Genomic DNA, 16,030 nt, shown 5'->3' with positions numbered 1-16,030 from the left:
GGTACAAGAGTTGCTAAATGTTTTGTACAGTGTCAGACCTTAGGGACCGAGTATTGACTGTACCAAAAGCATTATAGTCATTGTAACATTGTGAAGTAGAAAATTCATTATTCCCTAAATAGTTGGGCATAATTGAGAATCATTGCCTGAGACAGTATCTGTGGATATCTTGTTTCTGGTAGTTATTATCCAGTCCAGAGTGTCATATAGTTAGAAATGGGTCTGTAAGTCTTGACTTTTGGATTATTTCTGAATCATCTTATCATCTTATGCTGGTTTTGCAAACATCAGGCGACAGGCTGCTAAATGGATAGATGCAGTATTCCTGTCTTCTGTAAGCCTTATTGATCCCTGTGGAAAGTGCTGAGATTTTTTAGAATAAAGCAAGTTATTAAAAGATATATGGTATTACTGAATTATAAAACATTCTGAAAGGGAAAAAAGGCATGGCTGCAGCTCAGAAAAAACTTTTCAGGTATTCTGTTTCACAGGGTGCATACTGTCATTTAAAAGAACATGCACATAAAAGAACTTGTAGATATGTTAATTCTTTTATTTGTGTGTATTCTTTTAAATATTTTGATGCATAATTAAGACCACTGTGGACTCAATCCTCTGACATATAAATTAATATGTAAGTACAGCCACAAGAGCCAGGGTGGGCGGCACAGAGACTTATTCGCTGAACAAGAAAATATTTGTGGTGTCAGGATAGGGCCTCTACTGGCATCACTTGCTTTCTCTTTCTGTAAGCTCGTCTTTAGCAATTTCTGTTTATTATAATTATTGTAATTTATCCTACACAGAATTGTGATATTTAATTTTACCTTGATCCTCCCAAGTTTTGAAACGGGAAAGAACAACAGATACTATTGCAACAAGCAAGGACAAAAACTATTCACCCTCTCCTCATCATCAAAAATCAGAAGTTACCTTTAAAAATTCAGCGATAACAAAATGAACATGTTTGTTTCTTTTCGAGTGGAACTGAATAGTACAATCAGTTTGAGGGTTAGACTTTAGGAGAGGAGTATAAATCGGTCAGAACGTTCTTACAAGACTGCTCTCCTCTTTTGTCCTGCTACTTCATTATTGTGTTTCAGCTTCCTGTTACAGTCAATCTTGCTGGGGTAATTGGGCTGTTTATTTTTGCCTTGCATCTCTGAGAAGGTGATTGGTTCCTCCCAGTACAGCAGGTACTTTGCGAGCCAAGTGCTCTCCACCCGGCTGCATCATACCTGTGCCAAACTGTAATAGACTCCCACTGCTTCTGAAATGACAGATGGGACTTAGTTTGATTTATTGCTGTGTTGTGGCTAATTTACCTATAAAGTGTTCTTCTGTCTTGCATTATGGATTAGGTTTCCAACAGTTTTCCATATGAAATTGCAGAGCAAACTCATTACAATTTCAGCCATGTTCGTGATAACTATATAAAATTATCTGTGAAGGCATGAAGTTATACGAGAACCAGATTTTACACACAATCTGCTTTCTTTTAACAGTAATTATCACAGGGTTACACAATAAATAGATGTTTCTTTTTTTTAAAGGAAACATACAGCAAGAAACTGACTATTGTTTTTCAAAATCTGTGTTCAAATATAGCACAAAGTACCTTTTAGCAAGAGAAAATTCTGTGATTCACACCAGATAGATATAACTGGTAGCAATTATCCTAGTTACACTAGAATGATTTTGCTTGTGTCCTGTATGTGTAGAAGGAAATAGCACTCAATATTATCCAATATAATATTATGAGTGAGAAAATAATCCTTGCTGTGCAGATTCTTGTTTTTCCTTTGCCTTGTTAAGGAGGAAGGGAAGAAAGAAGGATTGATTATTTTTATCCTGACTTTTAAATCATAATTCTCTCCTGATCTCACCCTGTTTCTTGAGGTTTGAGTAATTAAAGCATGTCTGCCTTGAAAACAGAATAATTTGCATAACTAAGACATGCAATATAGATTTATAAAGGCTTTGGAGTGCAGAGGATAGCAGTAGGACTGAAACCATGTATCTGCAAAATAACGTTATAAACAGTTCTTTGTATACTATTGTATGCTAAATTAACAGTTTTGTCCAAGTGGCTACTAACCTTGAAAAAATATTTTAACACTAATTCAAGAAACCTCTATTAAACAGAGACGCAGTAATGAATACCGAAGTGAAATGTTTTTATCTCCATGTGTTTTCGTAAAATGCTCTAGTCTTATCTTTTCCAGCAGATTTCTGCAACCAATAAAAAAAGTCAACAAAACCTTTAGAACACATTTTTCTAAACACTAAATATTTACTAAAACCATAACAAAAGCAGATCTTTTCATAAAAATGCACAATGCTGTGGGTTTGCATTGTACAGTTTGGGGTTAGGAAAATGTCATTTTCACATCTATATGGTCTCCTTCTAGACAAAATAATGGCACAGTAAAGTATATTATATGTAGCTCAGTAAATGAAAATATAACTCATTGCTGAAAGATTCTGTTTTAAAGTTCTGTTTGCAAAATATTTAAGAAACTGGCTCTTGGTCTGACCGTGATTTGGGGAAAACAGCAAAGAACAATGTAACCTTGCCATACAGTGCCAAATACAGAAATTATTTGAGACAGACAAACCTTAACTCTTCCATGTTTTTTCCTGAGCTTTATTTTCTTTCATAGTTTCTCAGTCTACCAGTTTTCCCCCTAACCCCTGTTCCTGTGTGCAAGACAGTCTCTGCATCTGGCAGAGAACATTTGTCCTCTTTTTCCTCAAAACCTTCAACCAAAACTGTCTGTTTTGTAGAGTCTAAAGATCATCTAAACCTTCCACCAGTTTTTCCACAACAGGAAAAGAAAGCTTTCATTTCTGAAGTATGCTGTTCCACTTACGTCAACAAAGTGAGAGCTTCCCAAGGGAGGGTGCAGCAGTGTAATTACATAGAATAATGTGACAAAGTAGGAAAAAAGGAAGAAAAAAGTGAATAATGAAAGCATTATACTGTGGCATATCCATTAATATTAGGCGTATGCCCCATTGCATGTGACATTTAAATTTACAGTGCAGTTATGAACAGAGTAGTGAACAATCCTGTGGCAGGCTGAGAAAATGAGCTGTCTCTATCTGCAGCAGCTGAAGGCGATTCCTCTGTGGGGTGGACTGGGTTTCTATGTCACACCAGGGCTAAAGGCACAAAATTGCTCAAAACAGAGTTTAACTTTATAATTTACATTATCTGCAACTTCTAGGATACTTTCCCTGGATGGCAGAGAGGGCTTCTGTGCTGGACATCAATTTGAGAAAATGTTGGTATAAGATGTGAAAAACAGAAGGAAATGCCAGCCTACGTTTGACATGGCTGCTGCTTTAGCCTGAAAAATCATTAGGTTACTCCAGGTAGTTATTATTTATAATGAGGTTCTTACATAACACTGAAGTTTTAGCCAAAGCAGTATTCTGTTTCTGTAGTTCTCGGGAGCTACCACCGCAGAGCTCACATGCTATATTTCATTATGAATACTCAAAATGGTATTTTGCTGTCTATGCAGCTTTAAAATATATTGATTTGTTGTGAAGACACTCCAGATTCTTCTGGCTCTGTTTTCACGTTTGGTTGAGAAACAAAATACAGATGAAAAGCCTTTCGGTTTTTTAACAGCTTGTTACCTGTGTTTTTCACATAGCCCGTGGGTTGCTTTCTCCTTAGGGAATGCACTACTGTGATCTTGGGAAGACTTCTGTACATTTTCATGGCCACCGCACAAATCTTTGTGCTCTCTTGAAGACTGAAAAGGTCCCCCCCAAAATAAATAAAAAAAAACCAAACACAAAACCCACTAAACCAAAATTCTTTTAAACAAAACCAAACACTTTGTGTTGCCCACATGGAACCTTTATGTTGTGCAGGTGCCAGGTTGGCTTTGCCAGGGGTCCTGCACTGCAGCCTTTTCGATGGGATGCTGTCAGTGCTGGTAAATGGTGCTTAGAGTACTAGCTCGGGACTTAGATTATCACTTACACAAGTTAAACAGTAGCCATTGGAGGCTATCATAGCCACAGCCCGTGGTACTATAGTGCAAATTGCTTCTCTTTCCATGGAAACAAAGGCTCCCTTATTCTACTCTAAAACCAAGATAAATTTTGCTAAAATTTCAGACACTGGACAGAGTGCTCCTAAAAATACTTAAGATAGGAAGAAATTGATATGTAATTTATAAATCTGATTTCTTTTAGGTCAAAGAAAATGTATTTCTTAGGACTTTTTAATTTAGAATTGTTTGTTGAATTTTTTAAGAATCCTTTACTAGCCTTTGACTATTTTCATGTTTTTTCTTAGCATCTTATACATGTTTTTCCCACTTCTCCAGAGTTCTCTATATTTCTCCTTCTTGTTATGGAAGAAGGAAAAAAAGAAAATAAAAGTATTATTCAACAGAAGTTCCATTATTTGTCTTAGCAGTTGCAGCTTTGTGACTTTACTTTTGGATGAACCCAACTATATAGAATAAAACATTTTCCCTGAGTGTTTCTGCAGAAATGATCAGCACAGAAATATAGTATCATCATTTGTTTGAGAGTGAAATCTCCATAGAGATGTGGGAAGTAATCCAATATTACTAAGAACTTTTTGTCTTTTTGGAGAATAAAAAATAAGACTTCATCTTTGTGTAATATTTGATGCATTTGGATGATTGAATGGTTGATGCATTGGACTATGCATAAGGACTGTTAGTCTATTTGTTTGAAGGAAGCTATAAATTGCCTTAAAATGTGTTCTTTGCAGAATGTGGTCCATTGGCTTTTCTGTCCCTGATAGGGTCTCTATCTCTCTTATTTCTCATTTTTATTCTAATTAAAGAATTATCTTTAAGTCTTATTAAAAATTAATAATTAAAAAAAATCTTATTAAGTTTTTTCTGTACCTAGTGAATAAGTTCCATAATTCTGGAATACAAGAGGATACATCCCATCACTCACAGGTATTCCTCTGGAACCGGCAGGTCTATAACAGTGTTTTCAAGGGAGTACAAAATGTTGCTTGGAGTATATCTTTACTGCCATGGCTGTCGTTTATCAGAGAAGCCTCAAAGTGCAATAAATTCATTTCCCTAAGGATGTCTCTCAAGTGTTTATATTTCAATACAAGATAAAGACAAGGAAAGGAAAAAAAGAAGATAAGAAGATTATGGATATTTTGTGAGAATGAATGAGACACAACTGCTGGGAACATGAAGAGGACGAGCAGTTTGTTGGACTGTTGCAGTCGTTGGTGCAGGAGGCCCAGAATTGTGAATATTTTGTGATATTGTGTGTTAACCTTAGTGATTCAGGTGAAGCTGGAGACTTGAACAGTCTGACAAAAAATTTTAGATTATCTAAAAAGATAAATTATCATCTCCGGGTTTCCTTTGTAAGTGGAAGGGCTCTTTGCCTCACGTAGTAACAAGCTGTATGGTCAAATGAAATACGCAAGAACATTTCAGACTGTATGTGTTAAACAATAGATCATAAAGTAATAATAGTTTTAATGAGGTTACCTGCTCAGAACAGAGATTTTCTGGTCTCCTCTAAGCTCCTGCGGTTCTTAAAAAAATCTTAGTACTGCAGATGTCTGACACTGACTCAGGTGTTTACATCTGAAGTTCCTGCAAGGAGGTGGATTAATTGCAGCCGATGGCCCTATGCAAACCCTTCTTTCCCTTGAGTAGTATCTGCATGGGATGAGTCTTTATCAGTGTTTCCCACCACCCTGATTCTGTGTAAGTGATTATACTTTATTGGCAAAGCAAGGTGAAATGTGATCATCTACACTGCTATTTCTATCCTTATGAGGAACTAGTGAACTTTCTCTCTGCCTTGAAGCGTGCTTATTAGGCAAAGAAGAAAAGACACTGAAAGATGTCCAGCCTAGATGAACCATTTCCTTATCATTAGGACACTGCTGGGAAGTGAGGGAATGCCAGTTAGTTTCAGGTCTCTCTGATCAGCAGTCAAAAAAAGCAGTACATCATATAACTGAGCAACTGGACCATCTTTGTTTACTGAAGAATCCCTTTGTCTCTCCCGTTAGCTTTGGACAGACTTTCCTATGCATGATAAACTTATTGCCATGCAAGTGTCTTTGAAATGGATACATTTAAAAAGCAAGTTCTTTCTGATAAATTGGCATTTTCCACTAATTAATATAAAAAGAACTGGCAAGCCATAATTAGGTCTTATCAGAGCCAGAATTTCCAGGATCAGCAGCTGTATCGTGCCAGTGTTTCTGTCTTGCTTGTGCTGGTGCTGCATGTAGCATAGCTTTTGGGACAATACCAAGCAGATGTAACAATTATGGTGGTAATAAAACTTTTTTTTTCCCCCCTTCTTTTCATTACAACTATTAAACAATAGATATAAAGTTACATAATTTCAATCTAATTATACCTTTTCCTATATTCCTTTTCTAAATTACTACTTCAAATTGCTTCTTGAAATAGCTGGGTTTCCTGTCGGCAAGATGCTAACAATTAAGCATGCCCTTTTAGCTAAAGGCATTGTAGCACATGCTGAATTTAGCATTATGCAATGTTTCTATGTTGCAGGATCAACGGGGTGAGGTGAAGCCCATGCCACTGGAAACCACTGCTTCTGATAGGCAGACCCAACATACACCTCTAAAAAAATTTTATTCAAATGAAAATAGGTGATTGACACTTTTGACTCTGTGTTCACACTCAGCATCAAAGGTAGCTGCAGTGCATCCAGTGCATTGGGACAGACGTCCGCATCACAGGTCTTTGAGCTGCACAAATGGCTGCTCATTTCCGGAACTGAACTGAAGGAGTGACCACACAGAGAGGACCTGATGTCCCTCACCCCCAGCTTCCCACAGAGTGCATGTGGGGAATAACTCCTTCTGCCTCCCCTCCCTCCACTCTAGGCACTTCTTTTAACGTTATGTCCTTTTTTTTTTTTTTTTTTACTGGGACAGGCAAATGGAAAAGAAAAAAAAAATGGAATCCAAAGCATTCAAAAGATAAAAAAATTGTAGAAGATGACTGGATAGGTATTACATTTCACTTCGAAACTGGCAACTTTAAGGATACAATTACAGCATATCTGATATTTTTAAATAAGCTGCCTTCTTACAGTGTTTTTCTCGTTAAAAAAGAAAATCATCCTGCCTTAGACTCGATACAGTTTCACCTATGGTAGCATGGAGAAGAGATGCTTTTATTTTCATGCCTCAGGGCTTCGATAATTGTTTCATTAAATCAGAGTTCTGTCATTGCCTCTGTGAAGGAACTGAGCCTGCTTTTCATGCTCCTTCCCTCTCCTCCCCTTTTTAAAACAGTAAAAAGCAAATTTGCGCAAGATAAAGAACAGACTAAGAAAACAAATCCTATTCAGAAAATTCTCTATAACTTAATTAATTTCTCAATTACACTAATTGAAAAGAACAATAATAAGAGATTGTGTATTTTGTGGCAATTGAAAGGAAATGTTTAATTACTGCGTGTATGTAAAAAGACAGCTTAAAGCATTCTTGCAAGCAACAGTACTTTTTGCAGGGTAGTTAGTGAAAAATAGATAGTAAACAGATGATGGCTTTTAGGCTAAACAAATCACTTCAGTTCCATCTCGTGATAAAGAAATATAAAAGTGAACCTATCACATCATTCAGCAGGAAACTTACTTTTTATTTTGATCTGTGGTTGATTATAAACTTTTTTTCTTTCTTTCAAAATATCTGTATGGTAAGCAGAGTAGCAGTGAAGAAATCAGATTGTAGAAATATCTCTGGATTCGTAGTGAATTCAGCCATTCAGTGGCTGTGAGATGGACAGGTGAGCTTATTACTTTGCTGCTACCAAAATCGCAGTATCAACAATACTAAATTGATTGACAGGTTCATTGTTTGGTATCTTTTCTGAACACAATCAAATTTCTGGTCTTTTGAGAACCATCTGTCCTTACTCATTTTTGGTATATACAGTTATCATGAGACAGATAATCATGCTATGAGTAAATGTTAAGGTTAGTGCTAACTAATTTCAAGTCTGACCAAATATTCAGTTAGAGATTGTCCTTTGGTGCCTCAACAGTCAGATCAAAAGTTCAGATGGTTCATGAAATAACCTGCCATTGTAAGCCAGAGGAGTACGCATAAATGAGAGGTGTTTGTGAAATGGAAGTTGATCCTTTTTCCAGTGTGGTTGGGGGAACATATAGAAGAGAGGGACAGGATATGAGGATTTGAGTCTTGTCCCCATTTCAAGCATGGAAATATTTCAACATGCAAAACCTTTCTTTATTTTCTTAATACTCACGGACAAATTTAGGATTAAAAGGAATTGGAAAAGATGAACTGTACAAACACCAGGCGTACCATAACCCTTGCAAGGGGCACAGCAATGTTTCTTGATTCCTGGTTGAATTTCCATTGGAGGATGAGAGTCCTCTTTGGCCAAGTGCATGGAAATTGGCAGCAGCCCTCCACTAAGCATGAAGCAGGAGCCTAAAGAGGTTATTTTTAATATTAAGACAGAATCAATGAGTCTACTCCTATACAGATGAAAAAACTGTTGTCATATGGAAGAGAACGAGCATTGCAAATAGCAAATACACAGTAGCAGCTACTGAAGATAATGCTTCTAAATGTTGCGTGAGACTGAATAGAAGTTGAACTTAAACACATTAGGAATATTTATTGAGAATTCTTTATGGCTTGGGAAGGTATTTTTGAGCATTCTCTCCTTTCTGTCCTCCACAACCAGAATCTAAAAAGCAACCATTCAGGTCCTCAACCAAGGGCAGTAGGTAAAAGCTTAGACCTATGCTGTGTTTGCATAATGCGAGGGCCTTGCAGTAATGAGGAATACTCATTAGGGAGGTAGGATTCCCTTACTGTATAAAAGAGCTGATCAGTGATCATGTTCTCCACTCTATTCCAGCTGCCGGTAGCTGAAGCTCCAGGCTAGAGCCATTAGCACAGCTAATAGAAAGCAGCACTCCCACTATGGCGTTGTTCGGTTCTGTAACTGTGAATCGAGGCACACAAACAGTTTGTGAATGGATTGTATGACTGACAATGACTGCAGAGAAGAGATAATAACTTTGGAGGCCTCTCATCACCCAGCTGACAGGTTCATTAAACAGCAGCCCTTGCAGTCTGAGATGGAAAAGATGCATGTAACGGTATCCTGCAGTATCTGCATCCCTCCCCAGACTCCCACACTCAAACAATGGCTGGGCTGAAAATAAGGTTTCCCCATCTTTTGTGAGCAGGAATACTGGTTTTACCTCATTTACACCACTGTGTGTCAAGGTTAATGCTTGCAGCTGGTGACACATTAAGGAGTTAAGAGAAAAATACCAGGTTCTTAGAATAAATGTGACAAGAGAAAATTGAATTGAAAATCTGTTAAATACCCATTAATAAATATAAGCTATACAATTCTTCTCATTCCTTTCCCGTTAATCTGTAACTTGATGTCTTTTATTTTTATTTTAACATAGAACCCACTTAGGAAGTTAGGCTGGAATTCTTGCAAAAGGAAAAAAAGTGTAGTCAGCTGTCTATGATTGTCTCATGTTATTCAAATTCTTCCTGGGATGATCAAGCCTCAGGGATTTTTCATACATTATTTTTATTTATACAGATTAGATTATTCATTCAACAAACAGAAGTAATATCATTTGATATTTAGACATACAACCACACAGCTCAGCTAGTAAGCTGGAGCTATTGCATACGGGGTTAAGAGATCATTTTAAAAGCTTGTAAACAATCTATTATCTAATTTATCAAATTACTCAAATGAGTGAAAGAAGCAAATTAATTTATTATTTCCTATGAGAGGGAGATAGATATCATAAAAAGGGGGAAATACGCCATATGAAATTACATATTCTTTTTTCTGGGGGTGGGCAGAGTGACGTAATTTGTACATACCATTTTAATAGCATTGCATAATAGAATATATGGAACTTAATTGAAACAGCTTATAAAGTGTTTTAGCAAAGTCTCTGCTTTAAAATGCACAATGTTTTCCTTCAAAATAGTTGTATTTTCATTGTGTGGTCTTTGCACAGAATTTTGCAAAAAGATTTTGCCGAAAGATTGTTTTTAAAAGGTGATATTATACCTTTTTTGTAAGGATAAAAACTATTCCCCCTTTGTATTCTTTCAGTACTCATTCATTGCACTTGCAGTTATCCTGCTGCTGCAGAATGAAATCCCAACAAATGAACTATAGATATATTGCTTAAAAATTAATTGCCTGTGAATTTTTGGTCAGATGAAACTTCAGTTTTGATTTTTAAAATTCCTTCATCCATGTAATTTGAGTGATAACCCAACATTCAGTTGAATACCAAATTTAAGCACAGTAGATATTTCCATGAATTGTAAACCAGGATGTTATTTTTATATCTTTCATTTTTAACTGGGAATTGAAGTTTCCTGCATATTTAATAGTTTGTGTAATTCCATGATTTGCTTTCCAAGTCCACTTATGCATTTGACCAATTTTGTGAAAGAGGCAATAAAACCTCTCAATGTAGTTAATATGGCAAAACCTCTCCCAGTTGCAGTTCTTTGCAAATGTGTGATCATCATTCAGTTCTGTCTGTGTCTGTACAGCTTTTGTTATCTCCAGAGCTATGAATTAGCACTGCTTGAGGGGGAGGTGGATATTTTTAATACCAGACACACTTTCCACAGGGTAAAAGTTTCCACCAAAACCATTAACCTTTCCACACTCCAAGAAAATTATATCCATTTTCCATTTAAAAAAAAAAAAAAAAGAAAAAAAAGGAAAAAAATGCATAATTTAGTTTTAGCTTAAAACATTAATTTCATTTTACTTCTCATTTTGGATAGCTTCAATATTAAACTGTATTTGCTTAAACAACCATTGCAAATGCCATCCCTCCTGGTCTGTATCTTGGGATCCCTGTTGAACTTCCCTTTTAGATTTAATTTAATTGAAACAATTTAATTGATTTAATTTGTTAAGATTTTAGAAGCACAGTCATAAGGGCGAATGATTGAACTTGGAAGTAATCCTTTAGTATTTTGCTATTGGATCAGATGCTATATGTATGTGTATCACAGTAGAAAGGTTCGTATTTTAGAATCTTTAAATAAATTATTATTTTAAAATATGTGGTTACAGTTGATATTTAGCTAACTGATCAGTGCTAGTCATTTGGACCTCCCCTAGGGTCAATGGGGAGAGAGATAAGGATGACAAAGGTGAATTTATTCCATCTATGCAAGACATGAATTTTAGAATGAGCTGAATTGCCCCTTGTTATCTCTCTCTGGTTATAAGAGAGAGAGAGTCAGGATAACTGGTTTAAATTAGACACTTGGATTTTAGAAAGCTGAACTAAGGTATCGCACTAATAGCTTTCCAATCTTTGTTGTCACTTCACATTTTTCAGGACTGTTTACACAGAAAGAGAGTAGTCAATTTTATAATTCTAAAAGTTTCTGTTCAAAGTCCAATTTTGGTGATAGTCAAGTTTGCTGCCTTTTGATTTGCTTGATTTTTTGAACATAGCAGTAGATGCAATTTTGCAAAGATTAAAATAATTTAAGTATTATGGTGTATAAGAAATTTCTGGGATCTCTTCTATGTGACACCTGCTATGTAGACCATAACTTGTCATCTACACAAAAGTGATTAGGGTATGTAGATCTCATCCTGCTCTCACAAGTGAAGTTGGTCTAAGACAGCAATTTTCTTTGCTTCCTCATGCACTTCTGCCAGTCCTTCCCCCCAACTTTGGTTGTGGGCCCATTGCAAGTTTTCCAGACATCAAGCTGGAGAAAGCCTAGTAGAAAAATACCTAAAGGCATGATGTTGTCGCTAGGCTTACGTAATATCTTCAGGAGTAAGCTGATGAGTTCAATGATGGTCTGAAGCTTAGGACGGTATAAAGCTTCAGTTGCTAATATTATAGCAAGATCGAGATACTTTATGGAAAGAATGAGTTGAGTTTTGAGAGGCGAAGTAATAGGAATAGGATGAAACTCAGAAATTCAAAATCCGTGGACTCAGGTACTAGTACAAGCTGCTGCTATAAACTGGAAGATGATGAGCACAGCAATGGCAAGTGGCAAGGAGAAAATGAGGAATCTGAGTGATAAAGTGGCTCATAGAATGACTGCAAACAACCATTTCAATACATCTTGGTTTTCCATTAGATAGGAAAGAAAAAATAGTTTGAACTATGAATTGGTGAGACTTCCTCTAAAATGTACTTAGTGATTGCAGTTTGAGAAAGATGATCTCAAACTGGAATTGATGAAAAAGAAGAGGGTCAGTATGCCGTCTTTCGAAAAAAAAAGAAATAGAATACACTATTTAAATGAGGCTGGGAAGAGATATGATTCCCATCTATAAACACTCCAGAGAGAAATACCATGGGATGGGAGCTTTTGGAGCTGCTGTATAATTTTGTACTAAACATTAGTTGATTTAAACTGCATATGCATACCTTTAGACTGAAATTTAAAAGAAGATTCAGAACTACATATATAAGACCAGTGAGCTTCTTGAGACAATATTCTTAAAGGACTGATGAAGAAAAAGTCTAATGGGTTTTGAGATGGCTTCATTTGTTTGTAAGGAGTTCTGTGGTGTGAGGTTTTGCAATAGCAGGGGAATAAATTCAGTAACTCATGGTACCTATTTTTCCTAATGCAGTTTAGAAACCATGCAGAATTGTGACGGTTCTTTGCTTCATGATCATTATCAGCTAATTATTAGGTAATCTGGGAAGCCCCTAACATTGCCAGTAACATAGGGCAGGCTGAAAAAGTGAACTTGCTTTTCTCAGAAATAAAAAAGCAGTCATTACTTGAACTGAGTTAGTGAAAGATATCAGTTGCTGAAGAACAGAGTAAGTTAAAAGTTTTGAGGGAACACTTCACATGAATGCTATGACAGAATGTCAAGAATGGAGTAATAGTAGCATGAATGATACAGAATATGAGTCAAAATCACACTGAGAAAGATTAGGAAAAGATTTGTTATAGAGCGATAGTATACTTTACACTCACAGGGCCAAATATTTTGATATGGAAAGAGACCCTGATAGTATTTTAGATGGTTAGATGTTTCTGGGAATTGTGGGAGACTTTAGCTTCCTTGTTGTATGTTTTTTTAAATAAAATGTTGCTAAAATGCATCTGTCCCTACTATTCTATGTATTACTAATTTGGAAATATTTTGAGACACATCAGTGATACATTCCTACCAGGTTTATTTTTTCTGTTTCCCTAAAATTCTCATGTGTAAGCATAAACCCTGGTAGAGAAAAGAACTCACTTGTGTGGGAGAAAGCACCTATTCAAACAACAGCACTAATGAAAGGGAGCAGTGTAAATTGCTGGCAAAGCAAATTACTTTTAGCATGAATGTTCTCTTCTTCAAGGTCACTCTGCTATAAAAGTCCTTTGCAGCTCTCTTGCATTATACATCTCAATAAATTTATATTTATTAGCAAAGTATTAGCGTTGCTCAAGCACATTTGTATGTAAATGAGGTTGGGTAGAGGGGTGCAGCCTCTGTGCTAGGGAGCATAGTGAAGTCCTTTCCCTGTCCATGTGTGCTACGACATGTGACACATGTCACATATCCTTACATGATGCCACAGCAATGGAGGGCTGGACACAGACATGAAGGGGACATAGTGCAGTGCAGCATCTTCTCCATGGCTTTGCTGCAGAAAAGCTGGAGCGCTGTGTGGCCATCTTGGTGACATATATAGAGCACTGGGCGATCTCATGTAAGTAAATCCGTGCCTAGATTAGCTGTAATTGATTAGTAGGGTAATTTTAGAAGCAGTACTTTGTTTGTGCTAGAGCATGTTCGTCTTCTGGTGACCCAGAGCTCTGATTCAAACCCCCAACGTATGGATAAATTTCTCCATATGAAAAGAGAAACCAATGATGAGCATGGAAATTTAAATCTGACTTCTAAAGGATGGGGGTGGAGAATTTTTGCTGCAGAGGTGCAAAATAGCTGTAGAGAGGTTAAATCAGTCTTACATATTCATCAGTCATTGTTAAATAGTCCCATGCAAAATTACTTTCCTCTTATTTGGGGAATGTATGTTGTACATGTGGCCTCATCTAATCTTTTGCCACTTTGCAAAGCAAAAACTAATTTTGGTTCCAGAGCAGCCTTCCATTATACAGGTTAAAAGATATATGCTGCACTTTATAAGAAGTGCATGTACATTATAAATTCATTTAATTGCTCTACAGAGGTGCCTATCCTAATTAAGACTTGACTGGCTTTTTCATTGAAAAGAGTTAAAATTCCCTAATTAATCATGAAAAAATGAAGAAAAAAATTAAATTAAGACTCTTACATAAGTAAACTAAGTTTCTGCCAAGTTTTAACTCACCTATAAGCCTGGGATGGGTTTTATACTTCTGCGTTTCCGTGCATTATCCTCTTCAGCTGGCACAAGGATGGGGGATCTGGGGGAGAAATGTCTTGCTCAGGTGGTACTTACCCATTTGTGGTTTAGGCAACTTCCGCATTTTGTCCATGTCAGATGTATCATGCAGGTTGGTACAGTAGAACTCTGAGTATGTTAGTTTGGGACTTTCTTTTCTGAAAATTATGCTATCCAAAGAGGCTTCTGAGGAAGGGAAGCAAGCAAAGCAGAAGACAGGACAGAGGACTAGTAGAAACAAGGAAACCAAATACACAAGGTAGAAGAAGTGAGGTCCTCTGAGTCTCCTAGGTCCTGTCATCTTTCTTTTCCCCCACTTTCTATTTTCTGATGTCATGCCTATTTTTCCAGCTCACATCTCCCTTCTCTTCATTCCTCCTGAGGAACACTTTCTACTTCATTATCTCCACAGATTTTAACTTTGTTCTTCAGTCATTTTATAAGGATACACAAAATTAATATGTTGCATATTAATCCAGCATAGCCAGTTTCTGAAATTTCACACCTTAAACTTTCTCCGAACGCAGCACTAGAGACACAAATACACACTGTGTACAGTTTCTCTGCTGCTGCATGGAATGAGCTAAAAATGGTGTTGGAGTACTTTCACAACTTCTGTATAGTTGGGAACTTATGGAACACATGAAGAATGTGAGGGTTTTGTTTCTAAAAATTACCTATTAATGTGGATATTAGCATCACCACTAGAGGCACTTTCTGTTGTTTACAATTGTGCTGTCACATGAGTAATACTAAATGAACTAATATTTGAGTGGGGGTTCTCTGACATATGAATAAAATGTTAACTTCATAAAATACGTGAAGCTTAAGTGGATACATGAATGAATTTTCATTTTGTAGGTGCCTTCAGATAGTAAAAAAGTGGGGACTTTTTTCTGATTCTTCCTTTTCTTGTCCTGACAGTACAAACAAGTGGAACAGTACATGTCATTCCACAAGTTACCTGCCGAAATGCGCCAGAAGATCCATGATTACTACGAGCACCGCTACCAAGGCAAGATCTTTGATGAAGAAAACATTTTGAATGAGCTCAATGATCCCCTCAGGGAGGTAAGATTAAAGTACTTGAGTAGTTCTTCATAGTACAGAAAACTTTCATGTCTTTGCTATTTCTGTGTTGAAATGCTCTTTCTGATTCTATTCTGTTAACATTTAATCTCATTTGACCTAGTGAATGAATGACCAGGAGAATTAATTTTGTATTAGATTGACACAGAAAAACAAGCAGATTTACACTCTGTTCTGAACCAGTCTGTCACACAAGGGTATCAAAGAGTAAAATCCCATCTTTATTCATTGAGAGGAACTCATGGTTTTCTGCCATTCTTTGAAATAGAGAGGGTCTGGACTAGAATGGTCCTGGGTGAAAGGTTTTTTCTGCTCTCCCTACTTGCTAACCACGCATCTCTGCAGATGAAACCACTGAAAGCCACCAGAGAAGTGAGAGCTGCTTTGTTTCATTCTGTGAGCACCCACAGTTAAGGTGGTCTTTACTTGAGATGAAGAAGCTGGAATATGATATGCAAGCCATAAAAGTATTTTTTGTTAAAACTCTAGTCTGTAT

The 16,030-nt window shown here is 36.6% G+C and overlaps 1 protein-coding gene across 1 annotated transcript in view; it reads left to right on the top strand.

The window, feature by feature from the left end:
• Nucleotides 1-16,030, top strand: part of HCN1 (hyperpolarization activated cyclic nucleotide gated potassium channel 1) — a 198,669-nt gene that overhangs the window by 140,180 nt on the left and 42,459 nt on the right. Inside the window, exon 5 of the mRNA XM_074166104.1 lies at nt 15,370-15,516. Within this exon, the coding sequence (XP_074022205.1) occupies nt 15,370-15,516 (147 nt within the window). The remainder of the gene's footprint in view (nt 1-15,369; nt 15,517-16,030) is intronic.

The sequence above is a fragment of the Numenius arquata genome, chromosome Z (genome assembly GCF_964106895.1).
Source record: "Numenius arquata chromosome Z, bNumArq3.hap1.1, whole genome shotgun sequence".
Classification (NCBI taxonomy): Eukaryota; Metazoa; Chordata; class Aves; order Charadriiformes; family Scolopacidae; genus Numenius; species Numenius arquata.
Note: the sequence above shows the minus strand (reverse complement) of the source record. Positions and strands in the feature narration are given on the sequence as shown.